General features: G+C 34.8%; 1 protein-coding gene across 10 annotated transcripts in view; it reads right to left on the reverse strand.

Annotated features, from left to right (window-relative positions):
- SMARCA1 (SWI/SNF related, matrix associated, actin dependent regulator of chromatin, subfamily a, member 1) overlaps positions 1–15,822 on the reverse strand; it is a 76,514-nt gene that overhangs the window by 12,078 nt on the left and 48,614 nt on the right. For all 10 annotated transcript variants that reach the window (NM_001133734.1, XM_024240351.3, XM_054544088.2 and 7 more), the window contains 4 exon segments: positions 6,891–7,103; positions 7,215–7,333; positions 10,139–10,271; positions 12,602–12,724. In NM_001133734.1, the coding sequence (NP_001127206.1) occupies positions 6,891–7,103; positions 7,215–7,333; positions 10,139–10,271; positions 12,602–12,724 (588 nt within the window).

Consider the following 15,822-nt stretch of genomic DNA (forward strand, 5'->3'; position numbering starts at 1 on the left):
TCCACATTACATTTCCTATGTACTAAAATCCTAGACACTAAGCCTACCTAAGTCTGAATGACAGAAGGTCTGCGCCTGTTATGGTTGAAAGTCAAAAGCAGCTGAATGAGCAAGGGCACACAAAAAACTCCACTCCGCATTTGTGCCTCTGAATTTGTAGCTAAAGTTCTATGAGGTCAGAATTTTCTTCTACAGCTCTAAGTAAAACAAAATGGACATTGCTGCACCTTTGCTCTTTTTTAATCGATGTCTTCACCTATACATTCTGCAGTATATTTCCCAGGTTCCTAGTCACTTTTGAATCTCTATCATACTAATGAAAAGCAATGGCAGTCTATACTAGAATGCACACAGGCAGTTATATAAGAGTTAACATTCAAATAAACATATCCTACATTTCACAAACAAGTATTAAATGTTATGATGCTTTTACGTAACTGCTGCTGCTAAAGCATTGCTATTTAGAAAATACTGTATCACTGGGCACAGTGGCTCACACCTGTAATCCCAGCACTTTAGGAGGCCGAGGCGGGCAGATCATGAGGTCAAGAAATCAAGACCATCCGGGCCAACATGGTGAAACCCCATCTCTACTAAAAATACAAAAATCAGCTGAGCATGGTGGCACATGCCTGTAGTCCCACCTACTGGGGAGGCTGAGGTAGGAGAATCACTTGATCCCAGGAGGCAGAGGTTGCAGTGAACCAAGATTACGCCACTGCACTCCAGCCTGGCAAGAGAGCAAGACTCCGTCGCAAAAAAAGAAAAAAAGAAAAAAGAAAATGTTGTATCACTTCCTCACAAGACAACACATAAGAATAAATACCTTAAAAGAACTCCTGTTAGTGCATTAATTGTATTTCATGTCAGATTGTTACAACAGTTCAAGGTACCAAATCAAACACTATTGCTGCATAATAAAACATATGACATTTATAACTGGCTATTCAAGTTTATGAATAAATAAAAGTTGCAGGGATGATAGCCAAATAAAGTCTAACCTTAGAAAAAGGTAGATTAAAGGAAAAGTAAAATGAACTCCAACCCACTGGCATATTTGCTCGCATTCTATCCAAATCTGGTCCAACTGTAGGAGTCTATGGGATAGAAGCAAACTTAAATACAACCGTTCTATGCCCATTTATTCACTGAACGCCTACTCTGGGTCACGTGCTATGCTGGTCTCTTTAAATATAACTATTAATAATTGTGGCCGGGCACAGTGGCTCATGCCTGTGATCCTGATACTTTGGGAGGCCGAGGCAGGAGGACTGCTTGAGTCCAGGTGTTCAAAACCAGCCTGGGCAACACAGTGAGACCCTGTCTTCACAAAAACTAAAAAAGCCAGCTGCGTACAGTGACATACGCCTGTAGTCCTAGCTACTCAGGAGGCTGAGGTGGGAGGTTCGCTTGAGTCCAGGAATTTGAGGCTTCAGTGACCCATGATCATGCCACTGCACTCCAGCTAGGCAAGAAAAAGACCCTGTTTCTAAAAAAAAAAAAAAAAAAACATTTAATAAGAAAAGAACATTCTAGTCTTTTAAGTGCATGAGGAAGTAATAAACTCCTAAGTGCATAAATATGTGGTTTTAAATATTTTAATTCTATAGTCAAGAAGAACCCATCAGTACATTTTACAGTTTATTAATTTTACCAATGATGTATTAATTCATATTTTTCATATTCTACTAAGAATGTAATGCTCTAAAATATCAATATTAGGCCAGGCACAGTGGCTCATGCCTGTTATCCCAGCACTTTGGGAGACTGAGGTGGGTGGATCACTTGAGGTCAGGAGTTCAAGACCAGCCTGGCCAATATGGTGAAATCCCATCTCTACCAAAAATACTAAAAATTAGCTGGTTGTAGTGATGCGCACCTGTAATCCCAGCTACTCGGGAGGTTGAGGCACGAGAATCACTTGAACCCAGGAGGCAGAGGTTGCAGTGAGCCAAGAAAAAAAAAATTAGCTGTTATCACACAATTAAGTACTAACATGAAAATTAAAAATCATGAGTAGCTGTCTTTCCTTATGAAATTTCCTAGACTACACTCCATAAGCGGCAAATAAAAGTGTTACTGTGACTATAGAACAAGTTGGCAATTTTTTAATTTGACTGTCATTTTTCTAAAGTATCTGTAAAGAAAATCCATTTCTGACTGGACTGATAATTTATAAAATATCCTGTGCTGAATCAATACTAATTAACATTTAATACCTCCTGATAAGCCAAAAACAGGGAAGTTAATAAACAGCTAAAGCAGTATTTTCTAAAAAGTATTTTTTTCCTACAATTCTAATGGAGAATGTCATTTTCTTACCTTTTAAATAAAAAACACTTTCATTTATAATAAAGCTGTGATTTGAAAACAAGCAGTAATAACACTATTTTCATTACATTGTATACCACAGTATGTGATTCTCTTTCTTAGATGCTATCAGAAAAATGCATTGAAACTACTACAAAAGACATGGTAATTGTAATGACTAATTACTAATACTCGGATTCAACTCTAATATATACAAGGCCACAGGCAATGCACGCACAGGCTCTTGAGCTGGCTGGAAAAGGAAAAAGCTCCCCAGAGGTTAAAAGGTAAGAATTTTTTTTTAACTAAAATTAAGAGTCAAAGCAACCCTGCAAATAATGCAATAAATGGTTCTATCAAGAAATGTTCCTTATTTCAGAGAGTTAAATTCTGCTTTTTCTACTTTAACTACTTAGAAGGACCTAAGAAGGTACAAGGAATTACTGATTGAATTTTGGGTACTCTTTCCACATGTCCTTTGCAGTAAACTGACTAATGTGCTAGAACTTTTGGACTTCTTAGATTCTTCTAGAATCTCCCAGTCACGTTTAGTCTGTCACTAAATGAACAGAGATACTCTCCTGACATTCATTTCCTAAAAGAAGTGGCAAGAAAATTAAGCTAGTGTTGGTAAAGGGATTGGCAAGCATTATATAAAAGGTACTATATAAATACAAAGTATTACTTCCTCTTATGGTTATTTCATAAAGGTCCTTTTAACTCTGATAAGTTTTGGACTATCCTAAGACTATGACCTCATTCTAAGATGGTTTTCTTAGAAAGAAAATGGTAGGGCAATTCATATGCTCTGAGCTTAAAAAGCTAAGTTGATCATATCCTTCCTACTTGTTTATGTAGTTCAATAGAGACTGATTACTTACTTAAAGACCACACAAATTCTCAGAGAAAGAAATCACAATCCTTTTAGCACAGAGAAATTGAACTGAAACTCATTTTCTCTTTTGTATAGCTAGCATTTTTTAATGAAAAAGAGCCTCAAAGAAATTTGCAACCTTTAGCTGAAGGCTTTCAAAGTGAGGCATATTTAGAAGCGGAAGTTCGTGCCTTTAAGCACTTTATGGCTGTTAGTTAAGTCAGGAGCCATGAATTCAGTACTTTGAGATCTCTGAATCAAATATAACTATTAAGGTTTCTACTTTTTATAAGATGCATTTCACACTATTCGTGTCTCTGAGAAAGAAAAGAGTCATCTTTAAGCCAGATCGTTTTTAAAGGTATCTTTAGTCAGCTAAGTTCAATCATTAGTAAGATTTTCATTTGAACACAGTGACACACTCACATAATGAATCAAATTACATTCTCTGTAGTTCTAAGATGGGATTTTTCAGTGAAACAACTTCTTTGTATTTCAGAAGTCACAAGTGCCTCTTTCAAAGGGGGCAGTTTCTCTTCCTAGTTTGTGAATGTGATTCACTATACAGAACAGTTACTAAAAATGAAAGGGGGAAAGAAGATCATCAAGAACCGTCAATCCATTTCTATAATTTCCTAACTGTTGAAATTATCATGAAATATTCTAAAAAGAAGTTCCAAATGTATGTTTTAAAATATATTATTTATACTCTAAATCCAGAATTATAAGCAAAAATTATTATAAGCAAAAATTATCCATTAACTAGAAGGGAAATAAAAATTTAATACGATAGAAAAAGTAACAAAACTTTTCAATTAAAATATTTAAATATAAAATAAACTATTGCATGTTTTTGAAGCTCGTTCAGAAATAATAAATTCCACTTTCTAGAAGGTAATTGAAGACAGAAATGTCTTCATTTTTAACAGACAGAAAAAGATTTCATTTTATGATCATTTAAATAGTTAATATGTGCTTTTTGGAAAACACACTTGAGATTTACATTTCTCGGTAAAGAAGGAGTACAGAGGTAAATGTTTTGTAAAAAGAAGATGGAGGAAAAACAGATTTTTTACAAGGGAGTTCGGAGACATCTAGTGGTTGGTAATATTATCCTGGATTTTTTTCTTAGAAAATAAAATAAGGTTATGTAGTTCCACAGTCGTGTTCATATTATAAATAGTGTAAGATTTTCCTGGCACTTTGAATGTGTTTCGTCCTACTGGTTTAATGATTTCAGAAACTGAAAACAGCATTAAGCTCTCAACCTTTTAAAAAATTAGCAAAATATCACTGAAATAAAAACTCAAAATTCAATAACTGTTCTATCACAGAAAAGGGTATGTATATTCTAAAACATGATTAACTGACAAATGCAGGTAGGCATTTGTCTTTTACAAGCTGTTAGTGGTGCTCTAAATTAAATCATTACATGTATAAAACCCCAAATGGCTAAAAGATTTATCCTGCATGGCTTTTAAAAGGAGTTCTCTGCTAAACATAGTCATAGATTCACTGTGCTAAAGGGGACCTTAAAAGGCCAAGTAACTCACTGCCAATGTCTTCAGAGAGTCAAAATAGAATTCCACTTTCAAAGGCTAATGAAAAGCTATTCTACATTGTTCTTCAATAATCTATTTCAATGATCCAAAGAACTCTATAAAACAACTCTTCCCTATATCTAACCTCAGTCCTTCATGCTACAGATTACCTCTTTATCTTTTTTATTCTTTTCTTAATTCTTCCTACTGTATCTTGCTAACATATACATCTTTTCATATTCTTTTGTACAAGTATAGCACTTTACATTTATCCCTATTAAATGTCATGTTTGCTGGGCGAGGTGGCTCACGCCTATAATCCCAGCACTTTGGGAAGCCAAGGCAGGTGGATCACATGAGATCAGGAGTTCGAGACCAGCCTGGCCAACATGGTGAAACCCCGTCTCTACTAAAAATACAAAAGTTAGCCAGGCGTGGTGGCAGGTGCCTGTAATACCAGCTACTCGGGAGGCTGAGACATGAGAATTGCTTGAACCTGGGAGGTGGAGATTGCAGTGAGCCAAAACTGCACCACTGCACTCCAGCCTGGGTGACAAGAGTGAAACTCCATCTCAAAATAAATAAATAAATACCTACATACATACAAAAATAAATAAAATAAATAAATGTTGTGTTGCTAGATTCAACTGATCCATCATTCCAACTACTCTAGTTCCTTCTGGATCATGGCTTGGTCTAAAATATTTGCTAGCTCTCCAAGCATACACCATTCACAAATTTGATGGACATATTCCACACACTCTAAATTTGTGTTAAAGTTTTAACAAATATGTGATCTTCTAAAGCATCTGCCAAAATTAATGTCTTCACTACAGTAACCCAGATTTTTCCTTTCCTTTTATTCAACTTGAACTGAAAATATAAAGTGAGTCAAGCAAAATATTAAGCATTGTTTCACACTCAGTCAACTTTTGGACAAAAAGATATTTCTGATAGGTAGCAGCTAAGAAAAATGTATCCTATTTTATGACTAGCCACAAAAACATTGTTTGCATTGTTAGTTTCTGGTTGCTTTTAATTTTTAGGCTGCATAAATCTATTTTGTCTTAATTACCTTGGCTGACAAAAGATTAACAATTCCAACATTAAAAATGTGTTGCATGTATTTCAAAATAATCATGAACACCACTGCTAAGTAGGACTAGAATAGAAACACAATTCACATTAGAAAGTAATGAAGGAAATCACATAAGCTAAAATAAAATATCTCTTCAACTTAAATATTCTGTTTCCTAATAAAAAACTCAACTTAGGCAACAACTCCTTTTCATTAAAAGTCCATCTTTAAGTCATTCGCATAGTCTCAAGCATAACCTGCTTACTTACAAAGGGGAAAACATAACTCTAAAGCGGAGAGCTCTGAAGATCATCACATTAACAAGTGACCAAACTTAGCATCACCAACAGTGTGACAACATGACATAATGTGCCGTCTGATGGGATACAATAAAAAATACATAACATCACTTCCATAGCACTCTTGCCAAATACGTTGAACCTAAATCTTACAATGAGTAATGAGGTAAATCCACAATGTGGGACATTCTACAAGACAACTAGCCTGGACACCTTTAAAAAGTCATGATCACGAAAACCAAAAAGTTGTGGATTAAAAGAGATTAAAGAGACCCAACAACGAAATGTAATGTGTGAAACTTGCAGGATCATCAATTTAAAAAAAAAACAGCTATAAAGGGCATTTTGGGGGCAACTGGAAAAGCTTATACATAGACTGTATACTAAATAACATTACTGAATCAATGTTTTCAGGTGGGATTGTGGTTATGTAAGAAAATGTCATTACTCTTAGGAGATACATGCTTAAGTATTTAGAGATGAACACTCACATTGTCTGTAATTTTCAAATGGTTCATAAATATAGTTAAGTATACTTATAAATATAAAATATAGATATGCATTTCAGAATATAGAATATAGATGTCCCCATATTTTTTAATACAAAATATAGATTCTCCACGTATATATAGGTGCTATGTATGTACACATATATACACAGAGAGAGAAAAAGAGAGAGCGCCAATGTGCCAAAATGTTAATTGGAGAAATCTAGGTGAAGGATATATGGCGTCTGAAATTTTTCAAAATAAAAAGTTGGAGGAAATCGGTAAGAAAGGAATACATACCATGGCAGTCCTAGACTTGATAAACCAGTCAAATCTAAACTGGGGAGCATTTCGTACACACTGTCTTAATTCTTCATATACATTTTCTCTATCAAAGCCCATTTTGTGTAACATACAAATCAAGAATCTATCTTCTTCCTCAGTATAGTTCTTTCCTTTGCTGGTTCCATACTGAATGCGCAACTGATGAAATGGAGCCTTGTATCTTGCAATCTGTGTATTTAAACAAAATAGTGCTTTTAATTGAATGTGCAGTAAGAAGTCAAAGCTGACCACTATTTCAATTAAAACTATCTAATAATAATTTGACATAAAACATAGTACTTTGGCATCCAGGGCTTTCTTGATACTGATCCTTCGTTGAATTCTTGCTTCTCCACGTTCAATTTGAGCCATAATTTTCTCAATGTCCTGTAATTCATTGCAACGTTCCCAAAATACAGCTGAAAAACAGAGTTATTTCTTTAAAATCCTATCATTTAAGCAAATAAATCCAAGGAATTGTAGAATAAGGAATTAATGGGAAAGAATACAATGAGCTTGTACTTCTTAAAATTAAGATTCAGATTGATCATATATATAATATGTTAAATTATTAAATACTACTAACTTTTCACTTAAAAATAAGACCTCAACAAGGTTTTAGGTTAGCAATTTTCCTTCATGAAATAGTATGGAATCTTATGATCCATTCCAAATGACTAGGATTTCAAAAGATGATGCAGATACTGATTTAAGCTAGGCTTTTTACTCAAACATGATAGAAAAGGGACCAAACACATAAAGTGACACAGGAGAGAGCAATATATAAACAGTGAATATAGCTTCCTAGCATGCAAAAACAATTATGGGCCAGGCACAGTGGCTCACACTGTAATCCCAGCACTTTGGGAGGCCAAGGCGGGCAGATTGCCTGAGGTTGGGAGTTTGAGACCAGCCTGGCCAACATGGTGAAACCTCATCTCTACTAAAAATACAAAAATTAGCTGCACATGGTAGTGCATGCCTGTAATCCCAGCTACTCGGGAAGCTGAGGCGGGAGAATTGCTTGAACCCGGAAAGTGGAGGTTGCAGTGAGCCGAGATCGCGCCACTACACTCCAGCCTGGGGGACTAAGTGAGACTCCGTCTCAAAAACAAACAAATAAACAAAAAACCCAAGCTATTATGAACAGGTTGTTCAAATTTTTTTCTATGGAGCAGCCATTTCTCCTGAAATTGTCATTTGCTTTTGGAATCACTCACTAATCATCTTATGGTATTTCCAATGACCAGTAGTGTGTTTTTAAACTTACTTGGAATACCCTTTTCTCATAAAAAAAAAAAAAAAAAAAAAAAACTCATTGGGATTTTAATTGCATACACACTGAAAAACATTCCAAGTCACTCAACCAAATTTTATAGATGAGCCAAATAATCTAGCTGTATTAATATGTCACATGACTTCAATGAAAGGCCTTTTAATGACATACTCCACATCCTCAAGCTTGTCATTTTTAGAGCCTATCAAGAAAGGTATGTGAGCACTCTGATTTTTATAAGCACCTGTGTTCATTTACTCATTCACTCACATATTCATTCAACAAACATTTAAACACTTGCTATGTACAAGATACTGTATATTCATGGGTGGCCAATTGTACACATTTCTTCTCTTACTGTAACCAACTACAACAAACTCATTGCAATCTCCCCACCCTGTGACATGGCCCCCAACCTGGCAGGCAGCAATTAAACAGTCCTGAGCTAGTCATGCCACCTGGCTTGATGTCAAATTTGAAAGAAAGTCTGACAGGATAATCTTTTTAAATCACATTTTTTCTTGCAACTTCACATACACCGATGTTATCTCCCTACCTATCTTCTGAAGAAAATTCTTCTTAAAAATCTCTCTGCACATACCCTTTTACATTCTTTTCATTCAACTCTTGATGCTAAAATTTCTCTCTTCAATCTATTTTTTCCCCTAAGCCTCCAAATGCCCTAAATTTATGTGCTAAATGTTCAGAGTAATAGTAATGTCATGCTGGTATCAAGGAAAAGGAAGTTCATAAACTTAATGTTATATTATATGTAATAAAAACTCAATACAACTGACCTCTAAAGTCCCCCAGAAGACTCTTTTAGATTTCCAGAAGAAAAAAAAAAAATCTCTCTAATTAAATCTGGATTTCTTCAAGCACTAGCACGCTAGATAAATTAAAAGCTGTTCCTAGCCATTATTAATCTTTAGTATATTTATTGGTACTGTAACGTTTCTTTCCTACTATTGCAAAAACAGAATTTCAGTGGTAGGGTTAAATAGATTTGGGGCAGGGGCTATCATAGAAACTTAAACCTACTTTGTAAACTTAAACCTACTTTGCCATTGTTTCAATGACAAAAAATGCTCTAGATTCTAAACATCTTGTTTCAAATTATAAGTTTAAGAGCTGAACCTATGTGGAAGTTAGAAAAGTCCCATGTACTACATATAGAAAACTTGCTAGACATATTTACCTATTTTTAATAAGATTTCTGGATAGCTAAACATGAAGAGGTTTCGCCCAGGGAGGGCACCAAAGCGCTGCGCCCTCTTGGTCCATACCTTGCCCTACACGCTTCATCTGTATCCTTTACAATACCCTTTATAATAAACCAGGAAGTGTAAAAAAAATCCATATGCTTCAGCAGCTAAACTGATTCTGGTCGAGCTCAACAACACAGGTGAGTAAGAGAGGGAGAGGATTTGAGGACCAGTTAACAGATAGATTAAAGCAACCTTTTCAGCTCTACGCCCACTAGCCCCAAGTTAATGGGACCCACGGGAACTCTCTGGAATAGGGTGGAACTCTGAGGGTGTTTGAGTATCTAAATGGGCCTGACAGGAACTCTTTACTTTAAGGACGACCTAGAAAGAAAGGCACGAATTCAATCCACTGAATATGAATCTCAGAACTGAACCAGAAGAGGACCAAATTCCAGAGGTGGGAAGGTGGGAAACTAATTTTGTCAATGCTTATCCAATAGCCACCTTTGTTTTATCAGAGCTTTATTTGCCTCTTTTAGCTAGGTGATAGAGACAATAGCAGTCAGTTTGTTAGGATAAATCTTATAACCTTTTCATAGAAATACAATTATAGTTTATACTCTCATCTATGTCTTATTCATAAAAGTTTAAAACATCTCTGAACAAAGGTACAATTAAATTGATGCTAAATAAATGAATAATGTTAAAATACAACTCCATGTTTCAAAGTATATACAAACCTGAATACTCCATGACCTCCTCAGGGGATTTGCCCTCTACCTCTCGAGCTATGTTATCAATGTCATCTCTTCCATATTTCTCATTAGCTTTAATAAACTGGTTAAAATCTCGTTTAGTCCAGTTTGTGAAACCCTGTGAACAAAAAGTTAAGCATTATCAATAGAGGTTAAATTAATAAATCCATTTATTGTCCTATTTACTTCTATACAATGATACATTAAAAAACACTTTAAAAGACTTAAAATGTTTCTCCTTATAAAACTGCACATATTTTATCTTGGAATCAAAAGTTGAGTGAGAGTTGTTATAGAAATAACTGCTTTTCTATTACAAAGAAAATGTAATCCTCTCCAAGTACTTGAAGTTGATACATAGTTCTAAGATCTTCTGTAGTTTTTAATTTCATATTTTATAGATGCTTACTACATTAAAATACAAATGCATGAAAATAAAAATGCTAATATAAATGCTGAAGTCGTGATATTCTAGTACTTCAATGATTTTTTTCACAGATCTGTTCCCACATAAACTAAAAGAGAGAAATGTGGATGCACTAAATCAAAAGAACACTGAGGAATAACCAAAAGAGAATGCAAAAAAAAAATTGTAGCTCTTTACATCATTCTGAACTAGTGTGAATAAATAATTTCTGTTCTAAATTATGTTCATAAATAGAACTTCTACAAGCAGAACGTTATTGGAGCCACTCAATTTCTTTATTAAAACATAAAACACTTTAGCCAGTGTTTTAAGTTCCCTTGGCATTATTAGCATGTCTGTGAAGTCACAAGACCAAGAATTTGTTTTCCACTCCTCGAGCCCCAACTCACATAAATGTGATACTCCAGACATTGCAAAACTCCATCCCTGACTTTTAGTTGATAAAGATTTCAGATGACCCCACATTTTGTTCCCATGTACTGCCATGGTTTTTTGAAAAAGATTAATTATTTAAGGCAGCAGAGAAGGACAAAAATGAATTCACCTACTAGGAGGGGCAGAAAACTGATTATATTTCTAATTACAAACTAAAATATTATCTCAGTTGAGACTGTATATTCATGTTATACCATACATTCACAATATACTCCAAGTCATGTAGCATTCTAAAGCCATAACTTTACTTTTACATTCAGGAAATACATTTTGAAAATAGAACATGAATATTTAAATATTTTATTTTATTCTGTGGTAAGTTCTAATATTCAGCCATCTGCAATTATATTTTCAAACTAAACTTTATTACTTCCAGGCATTTGGCTCAAAAACTTATGAATATAATTTGTGAAAATCCATACAATAAAATTACATGTTATAGCAAAATAAAAGCTATATAATAAATAATATATAAATATAAAAACTCTTTCAATAATTAACATGGAGAATTACCTACTAGTATGCACTGCACATTGTTCAAAATTTGTTGAATAAATAGATCTTGCTGGCAACCCTCCATACTAAACTAATGTCCTACGTACACATTTTGTTTATTTTGCAAGCCTTCTATGCTGAAATTCTTTTTATCTTCTATAGTTTATTTTAGAAGTAGAACACTCGTAAAACTCATTATAGCAATGCCAACTTAAAAGCATTAATATTTTGTTCAAATGGAAACCTTCCTAATTTAGTAATTGTTATACAATGATCACCTTAAATAATAATAATAATAAAAAGCTTCAGAAATCTCTCATCATTGTATGAAAATTATAAAAAAAGATAAAAAGAATTTTGAAAATTATGAAATTATTCCATTAATGAAAAATTAGTAGAATATAACTTCAGGAGACAATTCACATCTATAAACAAAAGAAATTTAAATTTTCAAGAATATGTTAATAACAGGCTTGGCGCAGTGGCTCACACCTGTAATATCAGTTGCACTTTGGGAGGCCGAGGTGGGTGGATCACTTTGAGGTCAGGAGTTTGAGACCAGCCTGGCCAACATGGCAAAACCCCATCTCTACTAAAAACACAAAAATTAGCCAGGCACGGTGGCGGGTGCCTGAAGTCCCAGCTACTCGGGAGGCTGGGGCAGGAGAATCGCTTGAACCTGGGAGGTGTAGGATACAGTGAGCTGAGATTGCACCACTGCACTCCAGCCTGAGTGACAGAGCGAAACTGTCTCAAAAAACAAAAAAGAATATGTTAATAACTACTGTCTATCAGAATTCAAATGTGGATTCACTGACCTTATTATAATTGGTAAAATGTATGTCAAATTGCTAATACTTGACACTTATATTTTGCATATACATACTACCCAGTATTTTCAAAAGGGCATATTCTATAAGATCAATTTTTAAAAATAAGGATATTTGGTCTAAACATGTTTACAAAATAGCCCTGAGTTTTGTTGGTGTGTCACACTAGGATACTAGGCCCATACAATAAAAAGTGTGATCTATATTTTCTTTTTTTCTATTGATTGACTGTAAGTATTACAGCCACTGAAAATATTTTACTTGTGTGAGAAGTTTTTCCTTCTCTTCAGTCTCTTCTGGTGTAAGAGGTTCAGCTCCATCAATCTTTTTTTGCTCTTCTCTTTGAGCCAGAGCTGGATTTGGGATATCAGGATTCCTTGGGACCTATAAATCAAGAGACAAACTAAGAGTAAACTGATGAGAAAAATTAATTACTAAGGCTGTATACACACATATCAATCTTTAGAGTTATTTAAAGAGTAAACAATATAAAATCATAGCCAGAATGACACATGGTCCTCCACATTTCTGCTACCATGATCCTAGTGAAGTAAAAACCATTCTTGTGCCACATGATATTCCATAGTTAAAACTCACTGGTAAATGCCACATTAGATTTCAGATATGACTGTACCCTGGAACAAAGTCTATCCTTACACTGTTGTAATATACAGAACAAACAAAAAGTTTGGCAGTAAGAAAAAAAAGAACCCATATTCCCCTGGCAACATAAAGCAGGATGAAGAAGTGGCAACGCACCTGAACATTACATCCAACAGTCTGATCAGTTCAACATGCAAAAAGAAAGGAGTGCTTTTATTGCCTGCCAAGGTATGTAACGGGAGAGAGCATTTTTACATAAAATGGAAAGTTTGGAAAACGTAACAGGATAATGAAGAAAAAAAGAGGAAACAGAGAATATAAGAGGGAAGGGTATAGTAGAGCACACAAATAGCTATAATAGGACCAGTGGTCAAGGAGAAAAAGACTACAACAGCAGTGACCAACAGAAATCATAGATGGTGTTTTGGGTACAGAACTGCAAATACAGTGAAAACTGAGAAGAGAACTCGAGTTCAAAAGATAAGGACAGAAGCTCGGCTCTCCAAGAAAGCAAGCTGTCACCTGTATCTCAAAACTGTAGCCTGCAGAGCCTCAGTGTATCACAGTGAGCATATATAACCAATGTGGTTCAGCAGTATGGGGCTGAACTATACTGTGTGTATGGAGGAACAAATGAAGTCTCTCAGCCTAAAGCCTGATACCATCGCTATGTGCATCTGCAGCTACAAGGAAGCACATTGATTTAAGAGGGCAAGTACATAACATGTGTACTACACTTTATAGCATTCCATTAAACATGAAAATAAAAGGGCTGGCAGTAAGCCTTCCACTGCTTGAAATGCACACATGACTCATTCCCTAGGGGCATCAGGTAGTCATGGTTTTACTACCCTGTAATTATAATACACATTAGAGTGCATTTTTCTCATTGTTATATGTATTTCATAGAGTTTGGAACTATATCATTGCAACTTAAAAGTAACTGAAAAACTATTAAGTACAATAGTTCTTCAAGTATAAAACCTAACTGAGCATTAAAAAGAAATACTGAGAAATTAGATTCACTTGTAATCATCAGTATCAGGCAATCAAATTAGCAAGTATTGACTAAATGTCTATTATGTTTGTAGAACTATGATAAGTATTGATTGGAATATAAGTATAGGTTTTATCCCTCATCCCAAATGTTTCAGACCAGAAGTGTTTCAGATTTCAGATTTTTGGGGGTTTTGGAATATTTGCATTATACTTATCTGTTGAGCATTTCTAACTTGAGAATCCGAAATCCAAAAAATGCTCCAATGAGCAGCATTTCCTTTGGACGCAATGTCAGAGCTCAAAAAGTTTTGGATTTTGGAACATGTCAGATTTCAGATTTTTGAATGAGGGAAATTCTACCTATATTAGATAAGGTCCTTGCCCACAAGGAGCTCACAAACTAGTTATGGAATTTTGAGCTGTACCTTAAGAACTCTAAGGATCTGGGGAGATGGAGAAGGAAGAAAGAATATTCTAGGCTAGGGCAGTATGAGCAAAAGCATGAAGGCAGAAATGTGCAGGAAGGCACATATGGGGTTTATGTTGAAAAGAGATAAGAAACAAGGCCGGGTAGAGACAGATTTACAGGGTCTTGAAACTACACAGAAGGTGCTGCAGACTTTTGAACAAGGGAGTAAAGTGTCAAAATGCAGTGTTTTTACCTGGAAGCCTTTTGCTGAATGGACTGAAGTGGGGCAGCGACTAACAGGCAAGAGAACCTGCTCAACTATCACAATCTAGAAATGATGCATGATCATCTGGACTAGGATGGTGGCAAATGGAAATGGAAAAGAAGGTGTACATTTAAAATGAAATGTAGCCCAGTCATAGCATGATTAAAAACAACTTCTCTTCAGTAGCTAAACCCAATGTTAAAATTACAGGCATACCAGCAATTCCATTCCTAAGTATTTACCCAAAGAAAGGAAAACGTATCTATACAAAGACTTTGACAAGATTGTTCGCAGCAGCTTTACTCATCATAGCCAAAAGCCAGAAAACAGCCCAGATGCCCATCAAGAGAATGGATAAGCAAACTGTGGCCTATCCATACAATGGAATAGGTGTTCCACAATCAAAAGGAAGGAGCCACACAGATACATAGGACAACATGGCTGAATCTCTAAAACATTATGCTAAGTGAAACAAGCCTTATACATATTGTATGATTCCATTTATGTGAAATTCTAGAACAAAAATTTAAAAACCTAATCTATGGAGGGAAAGATCAGAACAGTGGTTGCCTCTGAGGAGTGCATATGGTCACTGGGAAGAGGCACTTTCTGGGGTGACAGTAATGGTCTATATCTTTATAGGAGGAGTTCGAGTTACATAAGTGTATGCATTTGTGAAAAAACATTGAATGGTACACTTAAGGTTTATATATTTCACTCTATGTAAATGTTACTTTAAAAAATCATAAACAAAATATGACTCTGGATAATGACATGCATGTTCAAGTGTTTCTGGGTAAAATGTACTTATGTCTGCAACTTTGAGATGCATAATAATAAGATAAATATCCATATGATAGAGGGACAGAGAAATGGAAAAATCGGTGAAAAAGCAAATACGATAAGATGTAAATTGTCAAACATATGTGGGGTATATATGGGTGTTCACTGTACAATTATTTCAACATTTTTGTATTTTTAAAAATCCTTCATGATTTTTTTTCAAAGTACAGATACAGCTTTAAAAGTTAATAGACACCTTAAATTGCTGGTATGTGAAATTACTTTGGTTTTATATTTTAATTTTAATTGAAAGAAACCTCTTTGATCTTAAGATATTCTTCTCTTAAACATTTTCAAAATTTCCATGTCCAACAAACCATATTTTTAACAAAATGAAAATATTTTATAAACATCTAACTTATG

The sequence above is a fragment of the Pongo abelii genome, chromosome X, assembly GCF_028885655.2.
Source record: "Pongo abelii isolate AG06213 chromosome X, NHGRI_mPonAbe1-v2.0_pri, whole genome shotgun sequence".
Taxonomy (NCBI): Eukaryota; Metazoa; Chordata; class Mammalia; order Primates; family Hominidae; genus Pongo; species Pongo abelii.